Source organism: Clinocottus analis, unplaced genomic scaffold (genome assembly GCF_023055335.1).
Source record: "Clinocottus analis isolate CAN_PGR_092001 unplaced genomic scaffold, fCliAna1.0.p SCAF_13, whole genome shotgun sequence".
Lineage (NCBI taxonomy): Eukaryota > Metazoa > Chordata > Actinopteri > Perciformes > Cottidae > Clinocottus > Clinocottus analis.
In genome coordinates, this window is record NW_027175854.1 from 18,387,033 (window position 1) to 18,408,474 (window position 21,442).

General features: G+C 45.9%; 1 protein-coding gene across 12 annotated transcripts in view; it reads left to right on the forward strand.

Moving 5' to 3' along the window:
- Window positions 1-1,472: 1,472 nt before the first annotated feature.
- rapgef1b (Rap guanine nucleotide exchange factor (GEF) 1b) overlaps window positions 1,473-21,442 on the forward strand; it is a 39,513-nt gene continuing 19,543 nt past the window's right edge. For 11 of the 12 annotated variants that reach the window (XM_068573419.1, XM_068573426.1, XM_068573427.1 and 8 more), the window contains exons 1-2: window positions 1,473-1,748; window positions 20,941-21,086. In XM_068573419.1, coding sequence (XP_068429520.1) covers window positions 1,721-1,748; window positions 20,941-21,086 — 174 coding nt within the window. In that variant the 5' untranslated portion in view covers window positions 1,473-1,720. Of the gene's footprint in view, window positions 1,749-11,047; window positions 11,129-20,940; window positions 21,087-21,442 lie in introns of those variants that run through there. The other variant, XM_068573425.1, reaches the window with a different exon arrangement.

Below are 21,442 nucleotides of genomic sequence, written 5' to 3' on the forward strand. Positions count from 1 at the left end.
TTTATTTTTTTGTCATGACTTTTGTTTCATAATGATGACTTTTTTTGTCATGACTGATATTGTTGTCATAATTATATATATATATATATATATATATATATATATATATATATATATATATATATATATATATATATATATATATATATATATAGTCATAATTTCTTCTTTTTTTTGTCAATTTTTTTTGTCATGACTTTTTTTGCCTTTTTTGGGGGCGGAGATTCCTTTTTTTCATAATTATGACTTTTTTGTGGCAGAAATGGGCTTCCACAGCCAAAAGTCTGAATGTCTTATGATGTGTTATCACTCTACGCACTGAATGAGGAAATATAACCTGACCTGATAGAGGAACACATGCACAGCAGCAGACTAGCATTGATGCTAACCTGTGAAAGGCCATGAAGGACAAGAATAACTGTATGGACCAAAATAATATTCTTAGAAAAAAGATGTAGCAGAGCGCTTATCGTCGCCAGGAAAACATGTTGCAGTCATCAGGCATTTTCTGTTAGAGGGAATACATACACCGACAGTGCTTTCAGAGGAACAACCAAAGATTAGATTACAAGCAAAGGCATTGTTCTTCATTTTATCAGGCAGTCTCATGAAACCATTAGTTTACTGTGAAGGATACATATACTATACGTTAATGCATTAAGTTGTTGAAGGCATCGTTTCAAACCAGTATTGCTGAGCATCCATTTAATCTGTATTTGTAGAGTTTATTACAGTTTAATTTCTGAACAGCCAACAGTTTGTGTCATTTCAGTGCAGCCTCGTGCTGCTGAGATCGATGACGAGGTCAGAAATAATCATGTGATGGATTGAACTACAGCTTAACTAGGTCAGCTAACAGCCTCTCAAGCTTTCCTACAATTGTTTCTACTCGTTTCTTTTTCAACATCTATGTATTTATCATTTGACAGTGGCTTAAGCACTCAAAAATACTTATTTACACCAATATATGTTAAAATAGGTAAGTCAAGTCAGTTTAGACGGATCGATACATAGGAATAATGCTTACACATGTTTTGTTTATATCATGTCTCATGCATTTTATTTTTATTGGTTTGTAGTTTATTGTCACCCAATAATTTACCCCTTTATTCTTCTATTTGTTGTGTGTCTGATTTTATTTGTATCATGGCAGTACTGAACTATTTTGATCCTAATTCTACCTTCAAATGTATTTTTTTTTAAAGGGCTCTATAAATAAAGTGTATTTTTATCATGTGCACAACTTGCCCCCACAGGGTCTCCGTCAATCTTGCACAAAAGCGCGTGCACCGCCCCGAAAACACACGAACGACTCAAAGTTTCATGCAAATGAAAAACACGCCCCTCCTCTTGTTTACAGACTGACGTGGCTAATTCCTGCCGCTAGGGGGCGCTGCTCTCCTGGATGAGGGCTCTCTAGACCCGACTGTATGTTCAAGACATCACCGTGTGTGTGTGTGTGTGGCGTGTCTGTGTGTGTGTCTGTGTGTGTGTGTATATCCAGTGAAAAAATACCCGGAGACGGACAGAGACCGTTTTTGAACCGTGCCAATGTGCGTTCGGCCTAAAAATATGTTCTACTGAACCGCAGCGGGACCATCGCGTGGACACAACGGCGGATCGGAAATGAGGGAATAATCGGAGGAGACACACGGCGAGGCTCGTCCGTAGCTAACGTTTTGTTGAACCGCGAGTGGGATCACAGCTGCTGGCTACGAAAATGTCGGGAAAAATAGAGAGCAAGCAAGGTAAGTCCTGCCCGGCTGGACTGAACCACACCGGTCCGCCTCGGGAAACCGTGTAACGGTGTGACTCACACGGGGGGCACGGATGGATCAAATGTGTGTTGTGTGTTTGTGGGTCTGTGGAGCGATACGTGCACTTAATATGTGGAGTGTGAATGGTGGTTTAATGGGGCCTCACGGATTGTTCTTTTTCTCCGCTATCCAGTGAAAATAAACCCAGCACCCTGTCTGGCTAGTTAGCTGGTTGGAGCTAGTTAGTCGCTGGTCCTGCGCCGTTTCAACCTCCCGCTGAATAGAGACAACTATAACCGCGAGCTGGTTAACTGACTGGCCGGTTCACGGTCACCGGTTAACGGTGTTTTTGTGTAGCAAACTGTGCGGCGTCGCGCGGCTAGCTGCTCGGTGGTTAACAACACCGAGCAGCGTGATGTCTGTCTTTAACGTTAGCTCACTTCACCGGCGTTTCACGGTTCTCCCCCCAGCCCACCAGTCGTAAATACACCCCGGTTTGATTGTTCATATATCGGCAACGTTCAACAAGAAAAATCTCGGCTTTTCAATCAGGGTGAAGATGTGTTTTTAAGATATGGAGATATGTTTTTACCCCCCTCACCCCCTCTCCCTCCCTCTTATTACTTGGCAGTCGGCTAACATTGAATATGGGTTTATAACGGTAGCTCGCAACAGCTAGCCTAAATGTTAGCCGTTCACTAGCTAACCCGAGCTACGTTGTGGTACACTTGAGTTGGTGAGATGCGTTCACGCCCAAGACTTTCGTGTGTGTTTTTGTGTTGTGTTGATTTCAACATGGTGCACGTGGCACCCTCCTTCCCCCCCAAATTGCTTTGGCTCCACGCGCCGTTAATTTTGCATGCAGCTTTAAAGACCTTTACCAAAAAAAAAATGGGGAGGAGAGGAAACGGAGTGGTCGTGTATGTCTTTGGAAGGAAACTTTATACCCGGCGGGCTACACTTACATCCCACTCCACCAGCTGTCTCCCTGATTTGCTCCACATACAGTCCTGTCCAGTGATGCCTGCAGTAAATGGACACACACACACGCACACACACAGCTCCCAGTAACAGGCAGGGAGGGAGTGTCATCCTCCAGCAGCTCAGTCATTCTTTACAGGCGTAAAAGTTTCCGATTCCTTTCGTGTCTTGCAGACAGATGACTACATATGGTCACAGCTAAATGAAAACTCACAGGCACTGCAGCTTTTTGTCAATTGTGGCTCAATAATGAGTTAAACTCAATTAAAGGGGAAGAATCCATCACTTCTCCCTCACATGGACCTGCTCCCTAGTTGGGGTTAAGTAGGTCATTTCTCGGCCTGCAGTCTGCTCTATTCCACATGTTCCCATCGAACCCAAATATGTACCCAGAGGACACGCTGTGCTGGACACCAGTGAGATGGAAAGAGGGGGCAAGGCCGGGGACACTTGGTAGCGCTGTAAAGCCGTGCAGCAGGCACGGCTTCAGTGTCGGCTTGTTAAGCCTTTTCCTCAGAGCGAGCAAGAGAATGGGTGTGAGGATTGGTGGAGAAAAAAGAAGATGGTGTTGAAAGGAGGCTGGGTGTCTTTGTGGGCTTAGCCTGTGGAGACCCGACAGACAGGGAACCAGTTCTAGACCTTCGACAGAAGGAGATTAATCCCCTGGTGCTTTGAGGATCAAATTTAAAAGGGAAAAGATTTGGATAAAGTGAAATAAAGTTCAAGTGTAAGTAGGGATTCCTGCACATGCATCTGGTTATGGGTTAAGGTTTACATTGTTAGCGATATACGATCCAAATGGTTCCCATAGGACGCAGATAAAGCAGGACTATCAATGTCACATCATGGACACCGAGCTCCAGCAGCAGGAGACTTATGGCCGGCATTTCTCCCAGAGTCCCTCGCTGCTTCACCATGGATACTCGGCCCCGCTGTCACCGCCTCGTCCTCCCTTTGGGGCGTAAACACTGTTACCTTGTTTCCTAGCCTCTTCCCCTCCACTTGTGTGCAGCGTAGTTAGGATGTCATCACCGAGAGGATCACGTGGGTGGTTCAACACTGAACCCCAGTCTCTGTATTACGCACTCACACATGACCTCATCACTCAGGCAGCCCAAACTGTAATCCATAAACAGATCCAGAGTCTGGAGAGGTGTTGCCCAGAAGAATAACAACGACAGCACAGAGCCAGACTCGTCTCCAATGCTTTTCCTCAGAGAAAATCAAGTGGATGCAGAGGACTGAAGGAACTCGCATTTTCACTTGTAGACGTATACACCCTGTGTGTTGTGTTGGACCTGTTTTAAAAGTGGCGGTGAATGAGATTGTGTGACAAAAATAATGTAGGTACTCAAACCCGAGGAGGTTTTAAGCCTACCTGTACTCGCGTAGGTAAGGTGCATTAAATATTAATCCAGGTTATGTCCATCACAACAGCTCTAATAATTAGAGGTTTCTTTAAAATTGTTGTCCAGATATGGGTACATTTTATTTTACAGTGATGTAAAACAGTTTGGGTGTCCGCACATTGTTTATGAAAGACAAATATGTATTGCTCATTATCTCGGATGTTCCATATTTTGGTGGAAAGACTTTGTTTAGCCGTGCTGCCGTGCGTGACACTCTCGCTGAGCCGTTATCCACGTCCAGACTCTGTTTCTCAGGCTTGTGAATGCTCACTGAAATGAGTTAAATGTTTACAGTATGTGTTTTTGTTCAATGTAATGCTTTTAATAGCCTAATTAGACACCCTGGAAGGATTCCACTGCTGCTGTTGTAGTTGACAGTGATTTAATGCAACAGCCCTGAAACAAGCTGTGACACAGTAAAGTAAAGTAAACGCAGAAAGCTTCAGGACGTGGAACAAGCCCGGCTTCCAGGATTCAGGAAATCATTGCCGCTTTTTTTGTTTGCCGAGACAATGCTGTGTCCTGAGCATGAACTCCTCATTCACATGAATAATTCTAAAATGAAATGGCTCGACTGCAACTTTTAACAATTTAAAGCCGGTACATGTTGCCAGATTGATTAAACACACTATTAAATCGGTGGTATTCTGAAGATATAGGAGCTCAAATTGATGGCGTCTTCCACACTGTTAAACTGTACCGTGGCCCTATTATTTTGCATATTTATAAATGTGTTATGCACAGAGGTTGTGCTCATGTTTGCTGCTTCGTAGGGTTGCTTTTATTGCTGTTAACGGTTACATTTCCATCAGCGAAATGAATCTGAGTGTTGTTTTTGTATCTCTGTCTGTCAAACCCTTACTGCAAGACACACCCTGATGGACACACAACTTCATGAGTGAAAGAATCAAGGCTAAATTAAGGCTTGTGTTTGTATTATTGCAATATTTGCAGTTGCAAAACTTATGTGTCCTAATTTTCACCACAGACACTGTGATTGTGACACAGTTTCTGGCATGTCGGGGACAATGTTGTGGGAGCAGCACAATGTTTTATTATTAGCCTGCGGATTCCTCTGGCTGGACAGTCAATGGTAGTAGCCGGCACAGCGGAACTGATCCATCAGTTCCTTATTTTAGACTCCCTGCCCCCCTGCATAGTGCAGCAGGGTGTATCTGTGTGTTTGCCTTTGGAAGGGTTCAGCTGCAATGTCTAAAGTTTACTCTCAAGCATTCCTCGAGTTCACACTGGAGTGCAGCTCATGTTGATGGCTTCGTGTTTGAGAAGCGGTTACTGCATCACTTCAGATGGAAATATCTTCCCCTTCTTCTCATGTGCAGAAATAGCAAAGCCCCCGCTCTTTAGTCACCAAAACTCTGAGCAAGAGTCAAAGCAGTCGTGATTACAAAAGGCTTCCCTGAGTGGTTCAGGCACATTGCTGGTGAGCGATCCCAGTGTTGCACAGGGCAGGCTTTGGGGCTTCGCTTGACATGCTGCAATTTAGAGCTTTGATGGCCGAAAGTATTTCAACCTCCCTCTCCCACAGAATGAGAGGCTCGCTGTTCCCATATAGGTTTAGCTGTGTTGTAATTAGTTGTTGTTTTTTTGGAGTGTGTGTGCAGTGCATGGGAAAGCAAAAGAGGGCGTGAATGGAGCTTGAGGAGAGAAAGAAAGAGGAGGAGGAGGAAGGTAGAGCATTGATGGGAAGCTCGTCTCTGCACAGAGGGAATAAGTGAGAGAAGACCAAGGATATCAATGAGCAACAGAAGGCTTTTGTCTCTGAAAGCAATCAGGTCTTTGCGGCAACATCTCTGCCCTCAACATCTTCCAAGGAGCGATAGATGCCAGTTTTCTGAGCTCTCGTGTGTGATTTCAATACGACTTCCAATCACAGGTCGCGTTCGTCGCTCTCCTTTCGCTCTTGAGACTTCTCTTTCTCGGATGGGGGATCGTCTTCTGAGACGATGCTCCACTTGATTTCCCCGCCGTGTGTTGGCCTTCAAGCCAAAGAGCAGGTCATTTATTCCCGCAGGTGGCCGGCTCGGTCCGGATAACTGTGCGTCGGACCGCTGACGGCGTCTCACGACGGCCTCGCTCTGACATTCTGTGCGGATTTATGTGCTTCGAGACATATTCACGAAAATAACTACTTGATAAACAACCGACTCAGGGAAAAAAACACATTACTTTTCAATCCCGCCTGCGCTATTTGTGGATGTTTCCTCTGAAGTGCGGCGCAGTGTGTCTGACTCAACAGAGAAGGATCATGCGGATCAGTCAGCTTGTGACTAACTCTCAGCAGCGCTGTTGAGCGATCGGCGTGAAGAATGCCAGCCTGAGCAGCAAAGTCACCGCCGTACAAAAAAGTATACGCATCCACATCGCCTCAGGACTCGTAGCTGTGTGCGGACTCGAGCCTCTTGGATGGGCAATGTAGGCTGGAGGAGCCCGGCCTCCTCGGAGGACACAGACTCCTCTCTGCAGGGGGATCTAGATGAGGACTCAGGTAAAGATACACAAATACATACAGATCTCCTCCTGAGGCATGCAACCACACTATTTACCTTGTGTTGAATAAACAGGACCGTTGACATTGGTTTTCCCCTTTAAAAAAAAAAGATTCAGCATTTTATTTTGGCCATTTAAATGATAATAACAATGAAAATACCAGATAGTGTTTGGATTTTGTGTTTTTTCCCTCAATACTAATAGCACAGAGCCAAAATAAGTCTTTTCTTTAAAGAATGCAAATGAACGGGCCAGAAAGAAAAGGGACTCTATTTCCTGCTATAAATTATTCTCCAGCACAGGCTTCAGTGACAGAAGTCGCTGTGTACAGAAGTTTCATTGCGTGCACACTATGCATTTATTCAGCTTTTACATTTTTTTATTTTGTGTGTTGAAATGAATGCGTCCTTGCATTGCTTGTTGGGGATGTGTACTTCTTTGTCGAAGGCTGCTGTTGCCCGTTTTGGAACTTGAATGTAAAATCGTCTCGCTGGCAGAGTGAAGTGCAGGGGACATTCCTCGCTGTGCTTTTTGTGTCGTGTGGCTTTACAGAAGGTGCTCATTTGCACCGCTGAAGTCTCGGGCGGACCCAGCCCGAGGAGGCTGCCCTGCAGGGCCACATCCTCCATCGCAGGCTGCCTCTCTGCCTTATCGCCTCCAAAGCGCGTGGACAGAAGCCATTGCTGCTTTTAGTCTCCACGCCGAGATGCTGCGGTCGTAATCCAGTTACACAATACAGCAACAAAAAAATGGTATTGGACTGTGGGTCTGTGATCTTGGCATGTTAAACCCAACACGCCTGTCTTGCTCCCACGTGTCGGAGGGTTAACGCGGTCCGATTGGCTCGTTTTCATAGTGAGTTTGTGCTTCTGTTAAGCTGCGTGAACAGATCTCACCCTGGGGAGCTGGTGGCACACAGAGGCTCCATAATCAAGGTAGTGGAGTCCATCATTGTGCAATTACACAGTGCAGAGTGCCATAATGCCTTGTTTTGAAAACACACAGTCTGGGCTGCGCTCAGCCTCATAAATCTGTGCGTTTCAGTCCAGCGGGCAGGAAGAGTCGGTGCTCGTACGGCTCTCTTCTGGGGCGAGCAGCTCGAGCGCCGTCTCAAACTGACGGACGGCATGGCGCTCCAGACGAGGAGGTCTGGCTTAAGCCACAGCTGAGCCGTGCCGCGGGGGATGATGCTAATATTTTAAACCACACACAGTAAGGGTCACCCAGAGGATGATTCCACTTTCCCAATCTCATATGAGCATAATCAGCTAGATAGCAATGTCCATGCAGATGTACAAAACATTTAGGATGCAGCTGTTTGACCTCGTCACACCTTCAGTGTCTCTTCTTCTTCTTCTTGCTTGTACATCCAGACTGAAAGAACACTTCACCAAACCCGAAGCCTCCACAGCCTCCTGATACCGTCCAATCTCAATGACCTGTACGATGACTTAGTGATTTGAAGTCCTGGACGTTTGTACTGTGTTTAGGTATTGTTGTCCTGTAACAACTTAATTGCATCAGTTGCGTGGTGAAGGCTTAAAATAATCCCTGGGAGGACTCAAACTGAGAACCACGAGTGAACCTCATAATGACGTTTTCTATCAGTTCTTGCTTTGCAATGAGATTAAAATCGAGTTCTTGTTTCAGCTCATGTTTCTCTAACGTTTCCTGCAGAGCTACACTTTATAGATACCTCCATACATCATCAAACAGAGCTGTTATTGGAGTGTATTTTTGTCCAAAGGAAGTCAAGTCTCGCCATCATGCACAATCTGTGATTGATATGGTTGTTTAATGCCCATTTTCCAATTTCCCAAGAAGCCAAAGTGAGCACCAGGGAGACGGCGGCCTCGGTGCGAACCAAAAGCAACCGTCTCAATAGCAGCGCGGATCCTGAAAAGGGGGTTTCTGGCAAGTCGTCGGCTCTTGTGTTGAGTGTGTCAAATCCTGCAGAGCCCTGGGTGGCGTGGTGCGGGTCAGGGAGCTGGCACACAATGAAGGGGATGTCCCACCGTTGCTGCCAGTTTCCGATGCCAGTCTAAATCAGGAATGGAGAGACAGAAGTTGACATTGCTTGCAAACAAGTCGCTGTTGTTGTTCAGGGAACTGTGGGCGCGTGTTTGTGTGTATGTGTGTGTGCTTGTCTGGGTACATGAATGATTCTGAATCGCTGGTTTGATGATTTCTATCATAACTAAACCATACATGACATGCTTTCATAGATGCATGTTTATTCCATCAGTGACTGAGAGCTTGGATGTTCTGTTGGAGTGTGTCTACCTTCACTGACCCACTTCCTCTTGGCTGTTCCTCCTCATGCAACCCGAATAAGCCAGTGTTTTGTGGCTTTATGAGCTTCTCAGGAAGTCTGCTCCTGCTATCAGTGAACTTTGCTCTGTGGAGATCAAACAGGAAATATATCCTCTTAAGTCTTCGCTCATTCAGACTTTATGCTCTGCATATATCTTCTCTAATTTTGCTCTGAGGTAGATAAAAACACAACCTTTTCATTGTAATCAGCCCCGACAGCAACGCTGGGTTTGTTTCCACCTCGTGACGTCTGAGCACAGAGCTCTGTGGCCGCTACACAACCGTGCAAGATCCAAAACAGACTTGTAGTTGACTTTAAAATGAAGTGGTTGTGGTCCGAGCAAGGAAGCAGGAGGCAGGAAGTGAGGAAGGGGCCCTGCCTCCTACTTGACACCTCTTGCCTGATGGGACGTCGTAGCTCGATGTGAGACCCCGTCGCAAGATGGTCTCTGGTTCATCTTGTCAACATTCTTGTGCTTCATTATTGTCTAAATAATTGTGTTATTATAGTTGTGAGGCAACACATATCAGACATTGACTTGATACAAGCATAGCCGTGATAACAAACACACTACCATATTGTATTCGGCCAAACTGAAACAAATGAGGACAAAAATGCACAAAAAAACAAGCAAAAGCAAAACATTACAAAAGGAAAACCTTCCTCTCAACCCGCCTGTAGACACTTGTGTAAATGAACCAGGACTTACAAAACAATATGATCTCTTTCCCATTAAGTGAGGAGAGGAAACCACATTTCTAATAAGTCTTCCTGTTTATCTTTCAAAGCATATCGGATGTTTTCCACATGTAGTGTTGCAGATCTGTTGACACAGTTGGATAACGAGTTCTTCAGGTGAAACTAATGCAGAACAGATGAACTTTACATTTGAAATTGATCTCCAGCTGAATGTTCAAACATCCGCATGCTTTTGTTTATAGACCCGTACTTAATGATTACTTCAGTATCATCATGCAGGCGGATCTTTTCTGTTGGTCAGATTTTCTCGTCGGGCTCTTTTTAGCCTAAACTTTGAACGGCTGCAAAGAAAAGCCGACGTTGTCGGTCCGTCTGTGTTCAGAGCAACAACACGGCTGCAGCGAGGCTGCACTCAGAGGATCAATACGCAGCAGGAAAATGATATGCTGATACGATGACGCAACTTTTTCAAATGAATATTTCCACTGTTAGACGGCCGCATAACAAAATGTGTGAAAAACCCACAACATCTATATTTGTATTCATTTCAAGCTTAAGAGATTTAATTTAAGGAGTTATTGTCGATCCTCAACAATAGAGCCAATGCGGTCTTTTAAACTTCAAGTCAAGTTCCTCCCAAATATATGACAGTTTCATGTGGGGAACAATGTCAACACCACAAACGCACAACGTACAATCTTGTCGCCGTTTGGTGACCTTTTTTTAAAGATATATACATATACCACAACAATAGACTTAGCTCAGAAGTGCAGTAGTGTTGTGTCTGTAAATAGATGTTAATACAGTGAAATGTGAATATACACATTCTGAATATGGACAGTAATGGGAATATTCATTTAAAGTGCCACATTTATGGACTTTTTCTTGTGTGCATGATGAGTACAAAGAAATTGTAGTTTTTTTAATGAGTGTTGGATTATTCATCACTGACACAGTTTAAACCACCACTGCATCCTCGTCAGTGTCTCGTCCTTCTTGTTTTTAAGAGGCTGCAAAACAACCCGAATGCAAAGTGTTTGGTTCGACTGTGGCATGAGTGTGTATTATTCGGCATGTGTCGGTCTGTCTTGTCCGACGCAGTGTGCGTGCACAAAGTGTCAAGAGGACGACAAGTGGCCCCCTGTCCAGACAAGATGTGCATTGTGCGGCTCTCTAGCGGGGAGAGTGGTACCACTCCTCGCTGCTCGAGGCCATTGACTAACCAGAACGCTGTTGCTTATATCTGTGTCTGTCTTGTGCGATGGCAGGCAAGTGATGTGTTCTCCTGTGGCTGGTTTGGATCATTCTCAAATCTCAAGCGTGTTACAGTTTGCCGTTTGTTTTGGTCTCTCTTGCCAAAGCTGCCGTTCACCGATCTCTCTCTGGATCCATCTCAGCCTGTAGCTGTCGCAGCGTCGCTGTTCTGGTGCCGCTTGATGTTACAGATCCTGACAAGCAGGGTATTTATAGCACTTTGTGGTTCTTTAGTCTATTGGTTTCACCCAAGGTGAACCTGCTGCCTGTCTGTCTCTGTGGAAACCCCTCGGTCCAGAACGCTAAATGGTTTTCTACAAACTGCAGCAAACCGCTGCAGCCAGAAGGTCGGCCGGGGGATCGGTCTGTGTCGAGGTTCAGCCGGGCGGTTCGGCTTCTTTGTCTCGCTCGAGCGTCGATGCTCTGTGTTATTAAGCCGTGTGTTATTAAGCCGAGTGTTATTAAGCCGTGCTTGTTTAGGTGAGGTGTTAAACGCTGGATCTGTGGAGGAAAAGGTTCTGAGTCTGGGCTGTGAAGTCGGTCCAGAAAAGAGGGAGCGGCTCTGAACGAGGGAGACGAGGAAACTGTGCCGGTGGCCTCGGCGTCAGGGGGGAAGGAACAGGAGGGGTAGCAAGGATTGTGTGTGTTTGTGTGTCTGTGTGTGTGTGCTGTGTGATTTCCCGCTTTCAACACTCTGCTTCACATGTGCTTGGCGTGTCCTCCAGCATGACGCTGTACATCCATTACACTGCAGCCTCGTTCCTTCCACACACCAGGGCAACCAGGAGCCATCACATGAGAAAAAATGAGATATATTTCATTTAAATTACATTTATTAGTTAATTTGTACTGTATTGATTTGTTTGTCTTTGTCTGTTTTATTGGCTTTCTTCTGCTGCTTTGTCTGTCAAAGCACTTTATGAAATCTGCTTTTAAAGGCGCTGCATAGATAAAGTTAATGTTATTATTGATTATACACTTAACTATTTAATTTAATCTTCCATCTTTCTATTGCTCTAATCATACGATACATGTTCATCATGTAAACGCTGATGACATGTGTGAGGTGTTTTATTAAAAAAACATTATTTTTAACTTTCACAACACTGCAACAAATTCTAATACTTTCGGGTTTTTTCTTTGTTTTTTTCATTATTATTTGCTGATTTCTGAGTGATTTCTCTGCTTCCTGCAGCCACACACACACAGGGACTCAAGTTAATTGTGTTTTTAATCCTCCTTCAGGCGACGACATTAATTGCCTCTCTGCTATGCTGCAGGTTCACCTCTGGACCCGTCCTTATTTCCATCCAGCTGTTTGCTCAACCCTTTTGTGGCTCTGGCAGTCTGTGCAGCTTTCTTGTTGTTTCTTTTGCACGTTTACAGTTTGTGCATCAAAATGTGCCGTGGACTACTTTCTATTTGTCGTCGATGCTGTTGAAGACCAAACCCTGTGGCATCCCCTCTGCAACCTTTCACTTTATGTTGAATAGTGTCGAGGCAGCCTGTGCTTCCTCATTTGTTACCGTCGATGTGCGTGTGTGTGCATGTGTGTGTCTGTTGTACATGGGACAATTGAGTGACCTAGACCTCGGGGCTTCCTCCACAGCTTTCAGCACCACCCCGCTGCACCGCGGTGCCAAGTGCTCCCATTAACTGGTTCCATTAGCTCGTCCAGTGCCCACCATGAGACACTGGGAGTCGCTGCCAAAGAGTGGAGGTCATTTGAATATTCATATGAGCTCAACGGTCAGTCGCAGCCCAGAGTCAATGCAGTGTGGTGTCATGCAATAATGTGCTTATTGTAACAGTAAAGCTGTTGCAGTGCAACTAATGTATTGCTCTTAGTTTAGTTGGAATTACGCACACATTAACCTAAAAGGAAGGGCGTGAAAGAGTGGCCGTAAGAAAGCAGTGAAGCAGAGGAATGGATGAGTAACACTAGTCAAAGTACGCTCGGGGGCGATGGGGTTAATGTGGGAACTGAGCCACCAGGAGTGTATTTGGTGAAGCATTTTATTTTTTTAGTACTCCACCTCGCACAGAGATGTGTAAATGTCGTCGGCATCATCCCACGCTGCTAGGAAGGAGGAAGGAAGGCAGTGACGGCCGTGGACCAGAGAAATACAGATGATATCTCTGCAGACGGATCTTTGGAAGAAGCTCGTTGGCGTCTCAGTGAAATTGGGGATTGAGACTTTATGCCACGACAAGAGACTCAGGCAGTAGTCTCGGCCTCTTCCAAGCTGCCGGCTCACATGTGTCACAGTAACGCTCTGCGTCTGAGTCCCTCCATGTGTCTCTGTTGGATTCAATCTGATAGAGCAGTTTTTATTTCCTCAAGAAATTATTCTCATCGGTAATTAAACTGCAGTTCGTGAAATGACTCACTTTGGATTAAATGCCGTGATAACGCTTCAAATTACGACCACAGCAAATAAAGCAGCTTGTGTAGTAATGCAGAAAGTCCTGTTTATTTATATTGCTCATGCATTAACACTTAACCCCAAGTCCACAATTTGACAGTAAGCTGGAGCGCGCACACACACACACACACACACACACACTCTTACTTTGCAAATAACAAATTAAACAATATTTATAAGGCCCAATATGCTGAATTTTTACTGTTTTACAATGTGCGTCAGTAGCATTATGTATTTAATTTGATGAAAGTAATCAACTGTGTGTGTGTATAGCATAGCACAATGGTGAAAATATTTCAAAACCGACTAGAAAGACGTTTTGTGTTTGTCTGTAAACTTGCATTTGGACGCTTTTAAACAAAATGCAGGATGCTTGTCTTTAGCAACCTTCCAGCGTTTCTCCCTGCGAGGCGGCGCCGATGCTCCTGCTGGCAGCGAGAGACTCGGCTTCCTTTCAGAGTCTTCACATTGACCCACTACCCCCAATATCTACACACCCTCCACATGGCATTGCCTGTCCTGACATCAGCATGGCCTTGAGTTTCAGCACCGTGGTTTATTTTAAGCTGTTAGGAACACAATGTTTGTCTCCCCTCACTGTTCTGCCTCAAACCCTGTTTTTCTGTTATATTGCTCCAAGAGAATATAACCTTGTGACTCGGCGCTCGCAAAACATCGCTTGGAGGCGCCGCTCTATTGCTGTACACGACAGAAGATTCAGATAATGGAGCGAGCATCCCCCGGATCGCTTTGTGTTTCAAAGGGCCACGAAAAAAAACACACAAGTCCTTTTCAGAGGGCCTTTTTAAACCCCAAACGAGACACATTTGTGACAGCGTGAATGGGGTATTTGTCCCGTAAACTCCGCTGTAGATGCGGTGGAAGTGTCTGGATGTGATGTGTCTGACTTTAGTCATTCATCCTGAGTAACGAGAGCACAACGCGACACAAATAACTCAAGAATGCGAGGTGTGTCACCACGAGATTAGGCCGGATTGTGTGATGTGCCTCTGCATGCTGCGTGTTGCTCAGTTATTATGTCTTAATGCAATGTTTTCATCCTCTCAGATAATAGCTCCAGCTCACTTTTCAGATGCGTCACACAGTCTTGTGAGGTCACTTTGATGAGATCTGGAAGTGGAAGACATTTGCATGGATAATGTTGCTCTCCCCCCTTTTTCAAAGAGCTTTCCAAAACGGTGAGCGAGCTGATCGAGGGTACTTTTTGATATTGTTTTAATCTCATGACTCATTCGGGTAATGTCTCTTTCACAGAGCAGGAGTTTCCCCGTAGAGATGTTTTTCACTCGGTCTCCTGTGTCATCTCCGTGGTCAGATTTGACAGCAGATGTGTTCGCTCGCAGAAAGAGAGCGCCCGTTCTTTTTTCATTGACTTTCTCATCGTCATGTCATGAACACAGGCGATGGAAACACACGAGGTTAACCGTTTTAAAAAAACAAAATATGGATCTGGGTTATGGATCGCCCGCGTTTTGTGTGTGTGTGCGTGTGTGTGTGTGTGTGTGTGTGTCCACGCTCTGTTAGCCGTGACCGGGCCGTCTGTTCCCATGCAGCCGAGCGTACACGTTGATATTTGCTCCTGATCGTTGACCCATGGCTGGTGGGACGGCTTTACTCGCCATTTACATACCGGCTGGCACTTTCATGCAAGTTATTCATAGCGTGAAATAGCGGATTTGGTTCAGGAATAGACCTCGTCTTGCTCACAAACAAACAATGTCATAAAAACCACGAAACTTAAGTGTGAAAAGAGAATTCTGGTTTCTCCTTTTGAAACGTAATTGTACGTTATAATATACAGCATATGTGCGCCGAGAGAGAGCTATTTTCTCGCACTGCAGCGACGCCTTCATCTCAATCAGCCCTTTCAGTTAGCGCCGACTGATGTAATTACACAGATGTCGAGTCAAAAATGATTTGCCCGTTATGTTTATTTCAGGACTTCAGAAGTCATTGGGACGCGAGCCGCTGACGAAATCCAGTATTTAAATGCGTCCGTTTGCAATTAGATTTGCCAAATGAAAACTCTTCTTCTTCTCATTTGTCAAGTGGAATACAATAGATGCTAAGCGTGCTGAGCACTTAGCGTCTCCTGCATCTCCTTTACTTACTCGCTAACTAGCCTGCAGGCTCTCAGTCTGCGGCTTCGTTGTTGAACCGGCACAGCGGGACAACTGCAAAGCCGCCACCGGACGTCTTCCTCCATGAGGGGCCTCGTTCCATCGCAGGCTGCCTCTCCTGGCGGCCATCTTTTTGCAGCACACACTCCCTACAGTGCTGCTTGTTGATAACTGAGGACATGCACAGGATTCCTATTGAACATTGAACTCACCCAGCAGGAAGCCAACTACCACAATGAGGGGAATAAATAATTCACCAACCACTTCATTATTTCCTGTTGCATTTTTCTCATTTTTCCTTTCCTCCCTGCTGTTCATCTCAGGCGCCTCGGGCCTCGACTCCATACTCTTGCTCTGCAGCAGGTACGATGAAGATAAGATACCTGGCACCGCACACCTTTTTTTGCATTTTTTGTTTTGTTTTACAGAGCAGCAGACGGTAATTCACTTGCTATGGAGCCAAATAAGGCGTCATTGCAGGCATATTTGCTTATAAGCAATGCACCGTCTATTTACACGCGTTACGCAGCGTTTTCGCTCATATTTTACGACGTTTATCTAAGTGTGGCAAGACGGATTCTGTGTTTTAACAGTTTAAAGAGAGGTGCAACCCATCTGCATCTTTGTTAAGCTCCATCGTGTGTGTGTGTGTGTGTGTGTGTGTGTGTGCACAAACTCATAGATTGTCATTCGGTCTCAGTATAGAGAGCAGCAGCAGATAGTTAATTTCAGGGGTCACTTCATTCTCCACACAGTCCCACTTTTTTGAGAAGGTAGTCTTAAGTATTGAACAGAAACGCTCTCTCAGTCCTCGTTGGCGTCGCCCGTCTTCTTCCTTTGAGCGGTGGTCGCTGAGAGGGAGTTCGGCGGGAGGTGACAGCTGTGTGTGTGACCTTACGCACGGCCTCCCCTGGATCCCTCCACCCGGTTCTTCATCCTATTCCTAGCGCGTGTCGGGGTGGCGGGTGGATTAGCGTGGGGCCAACCAGCTGTCCTGTGTAGATCACACCTGTACCGAACAGGAACCAGATCAATCCGCCGGCCCATCAGCTGGTGTGTCTGCGCTCATCAGTCGTGCTGCAGGGATCTCGTCCATCAACCGGGATCCTGTTGTTTCCCACTGAAATATTTAACTCTCTATCTGTCCGGACCTTTGGCAGCATTGTGTTCATCTAGATGGAAGATAAATAGTTTAAGGCCAAATCGGTTAAAGCAAACCTCACATGGAAGTGTAGCACCAAGTAGAATCAAGGATGTGAGTAAAACTACTTGTATGTGAATATTGTGTGGTTCATTAAACTATAACCTCACATATTAACCTTCTCCTGCTCACAGAGGCCTTTAAATAGAAACACTCACTGTTTACACTAATAAAACGTAGTTTATTGGAAGCCAGTGTCTCCGTCAGAAAGCCTTAAAGGTGTTTAAAAGCTTTAAAAACAATTAAATCTGCCTGACGCCAAAAGACACAAACATTTTTCTTTTCCCGTTAAGATCATTTCCTCACACGCACGCTGAAGAAGAGATCGCAGGGGAAGTCCCTGTTGATGTTTTGAGAGTACGATGAGTTTGTACTTGTTTTTTAAAGATAGAGATAGAGAACTATAATCCAGAAGGATTGTTTTTACTGGTGCGTGTGTGTCGGGGGAACCTGGATCGGTCTAGTTTCCATTTGACATCGCACCTTTCTGCTAAGCAGAATATTTGGGGGTTCATGGAGCAATGAGAAAATACACAAAGCACCCACATGTGTGTATATATGATGTCCTCTGTGTGTGTTTGCTTTACTTCTTGTGTGATGACGCTTTGAGGCTCACGATGTGAGAACCCTCCTCGTTCAAGACTCGAGTGTTTGTTTAAAATGTCCCCGAGGCTTTTCAAAGCAGTCGAGTATTTAAGCAGTCCAATGTCTCCTAAAGATGTTTACTAGCTCAATCATTTACGACGCTGTTTTGTGTTAACGATCTGATTTGAGGGATTCCCTGATTTGGCATTTTTCATGTAGATTTTACAGCATCATGAAAAATGTCACCTGGTTTTTTGTCGTTGTGCCAAATGTTGTTCATGTGTTTTATTGCTATATACAAGAGTCTTAATAACTGCATCACTATAAACCAATCTCACTGTACTCAGAGGTCGCAGTGCAACAAAGAAGTTCATGGGAAGTGTGTGTGTGTCTGTGTGTGTGTGTGGCAGTTTACGACAGAAGTCAAATCTAACCCTTTATGGAAGTGCAACCGCACTCAACTGTTCATCAGGCCGGCTGCTGTTGTGTGTTTTAAACGGAGCGAGGAACAAATCTGGAAAGCACGAGAAGGACTCGAGGAGGAAAAGGTGGCAGCGAATGATCCGCCCGCTTTGGTCTCCAGCCAGTCACAGTCCAGATATTGTCTCCAGAGAATAATATTGTGTATGAAAATGTTTCGCAGGTGTTTTTGCAGAGTTTTCCAGCAGAACGGGAGCTGAAAATAATAAAGGAAACGCACGTTTTCACCGTGAGGTTTCTTTCAGTCCATATTCAGCCCACGACGAGTGCGGTTCGGTGCAATAGACATTACAAGCGATGACATCACCGCCTCGTAACTCTGGACAGCAGCAGACGGCGAAAGGCGGACGCACGACCATAACAGAGAAATTCACTGTGTTCTCTCTCGCTGACGCTCTCCCTCTCTCACCGTGTTCATTTCTTTGTGTGGATGATGTCATTTCCTCTCTGAACCCTCTGACTTCCAGTGAACTCTTGAGGAGGGCTTTCTGTTCTCACAACTGAAGCGAGAGGAAGGGAGGTGGTAGAAAAATGAACAGGGAGCAGCAGAGACTTGGACGCGGTCCAGCGTGCATGATAAACAGCTGAGCGGTGGGGGTTTGCGATGGCGTGTTTATCGATCACGGCGGTGACTCACTGCGCTGATGTCACACTGCTTCTCGACTCGGGGAGCCGGGCTGCAGCTGTGAACTCGCACACGGTCCTTCTGGGCCTGTTTTTAAAGCCGGGATTGAGCGAAGAGGGTCCAGCGTATCGGGACGTCAGCCACGGGCCTCACACTTATGCCAGGAATAGGAGGGAAACAAGGTCAAACAGATTGGATTATGTGAGACTAAATTTATATGGAGGCTGCTGTGCAACCAGAAAGGCGTGAGGTCCAATATACACTGTGCGGAAAGGGAAACCTTGCCAGGATTGCATCCTGACTTGTCGCAAAACTCGCTAGCACAGGTGTGTGTGTAGCCTCAGGGTGCACATAAAAAAGCCCTCGCACACTGTCGGCCCCGAGCTTTGCTATTCGGGCTCCATTAGGTGCTGCGACGCAGCTCGGCGTCCCTCGAGGCCGAGCTGCAACGGCTGGTCGTCCCCGTCTGCAGCGTCTTCACTGTCGAGTCACTCGTCTGACTCTGATACGCTCAAAGACTTTGTCTTCCTTCTGGCTCCCACATCCTGCCTGGCAGACTGGCTGCTGTTTCATCTGTTTACTCCACTGACGGTGGCAATAACACCCTGAATGAGGAGGAGGAGGACGGCAGTTTTGCCTTTTTAGTGACACAACTGGGCTACGAATGAAATTCACAATAATTCTATATTTGTCTAGCGCGTGCCTTCTAACAGTTAGAGTTGACTCACATCCAGGCAGTATTGTTGAGCAATACATTTGTGTGTTTCTGTGAGTGCTTTCACTTGTTTGGATGTTTGCAACGAGGTCAGAAAATGCAGATTTAAGGCGACACGGCACGGTGCGATCCACGTCCAGTAGTTTATTCAATCGGCCGTGACTTGCCAACAACGCCTGCAGAACAGCCAGCTTTGATTTAATTTTGTGCAACATCAGATTTTTGCGTGAAGCAACAGCCTGAGGGCTCGCGGCTGCCTCGTCACATGCATTCGCATCGGCAGGAAACTGTACTGGAAGCGTTCTCATCAACATTTTTAATGAGACACACAGTCGTCCGCGGCTGCATCAGCAAACTTTGGCTTTTGCTCGGAGTAAAGGATGAGGAGGATTAGGGGCAGAGAGAGAGAGAGAGAGAGAGAGAGAGATAACCGAAGGTGGATATGTGCGCCGCATGTGGATCGATGGTGCAGATGAAAGCGACGCCCGGCTGGAGGCCCGGCTCGTGGTGTTTTCCTGCTGCCGCCCGCTATTCAGCATTCAGTGTTTTTTACGCTGATGACCGCGGAATGTCAGATCCCGCTGTTGTCGCGCTGAAGCCAGATTACGACTGATAAAGGTGTAATTTTGTCACTGATAAGCCCACCGCACCCTCCTCTCTGCCGCGCTGCTATGAGCACTTATCTTCTGACTCGGTTTGGTTTGGAGAGGCAAGGAGAGTTGTCCTGAGACGCGAGTCTCTTCTCTCCTGAGATGAACACGAGTCTCTTCTCTCCTGAGATGAACACGAGTCTCTTCTCTCCTGAGATTAACACGAGTCTCTTCTCTCCTGAGATGAACACGAGTCTCTTCTCTCCTGAGATGAACACGAGTCTCTTCTCTCTTGAGATGAACACGAGTCTCTTCTCTCTTGAGATGAACACGAGTCTCTTCTCTCTTGAGATGAACACGAGTCTCTTCTCTCTTGAGATGAACACGAGTCTCTTCTCTCCTGAGATGAACACGAGTCTCTTCTCTCCTGAGATGAACACGAGTCTCTTCTCTCTTGAGATGAACACGAGTCTCTTCTCTCTTGAGATGAACACGAGTCTCTTCTCTCTTGAGATGAACACGAGTCTCTTCTCTCTTGAGATGAACACGAGTCTCTTCTCTCTTGAGATGAACACGAGTCTCTTCTCTCTTGAGATGAACACGAGTCTCTTCTCTCTTGAGATGAACACGAGTCTCTTCTCTCCTGAGATGAACACGAGTCTCTTCTCTCCTGAGATGAACACGAGTCTCTTCTCTCCTGAGATGAACACGAGTCTCTTCTCTCCTGAGATGAACACGAGTCTCTTCTCTCCTGAGATGAACACGAGTCTCTTCTCTCCTGAGATGAACACGAGTCTCTGCAGCCAACAAGTGGAGTTATGCTCAAATTGCGCCGCTATTATGTACCATGAAGCAATTTTTCATCTCAGGCCTAACTACAGTATTTTATTATAATCACACTCTTTTTTTCCACTGTCCTTGTCTCTCTTTGCGTACACTCACACGTGTGCGTGCACACATGCGTGCACATGACACACACAGGAGGAGGCTCTCTGTCCATCAGATTGATTGGTTGGAGCTGGAAGAGCAGATGAAATGGGCTCGCTCGTGATATTTTTCTCCTTAAACATGCAGTGTTGTTGTTGTATCTAGCTGGTGTTCTGCTGGTCACTTGGGTATAATTTCAGTTGCATTGTGGGAAAGTGATATCAACCCTTCAGTGGGCGTATGCCACCTGCTTTTATCTGTTTTCCCCTACCCCCCCTGAGAATCTCTCCTCAATCTGAACGCTCTCTGTTGTCTCTCTGGTCCTCAGACTCGCAGCGCTCCCATTTGTCCTCTTTCACCATGAAGCTGATGGACAAGTTCCACTCTCCCAAGATCAAGAGGACGCCATCCAAGAAGGGCAAGCAGCTGCAGCCCGAGCCGGCAGCCAAGAGCACAGAGAAACCTACAAACAAGGTGCGCCAGTGTGTTTTCAGGAGCCAGAAAATGTGTGTGTATTGTGGGAAAATGCATCTCGTTCCCACCTTTTTTCCCCGATGTGTTTGTTTGCCTATTTGTGAAACAATTAGTTTCCTGTTGTAATGTTTTGTGCTCCCGGACGCCATTGTGTGTCGGTGTATCTGCGCGGGTTTCCCTGCTGGTTCCCACAGCTTCCCAGTCGCTGTGGCGGCTGGCTGCGCTACAGCAGGTGTCTAAACCTATAAAGACATGAATGGAAGTGGGCCGCTTCCTGAATGAACTCCTCCACTCCCTCTGAAGGCTTTCGGTGTAAAGACTATATTCCCTCGCAGCCCTGCTGTGACCCGACAGAG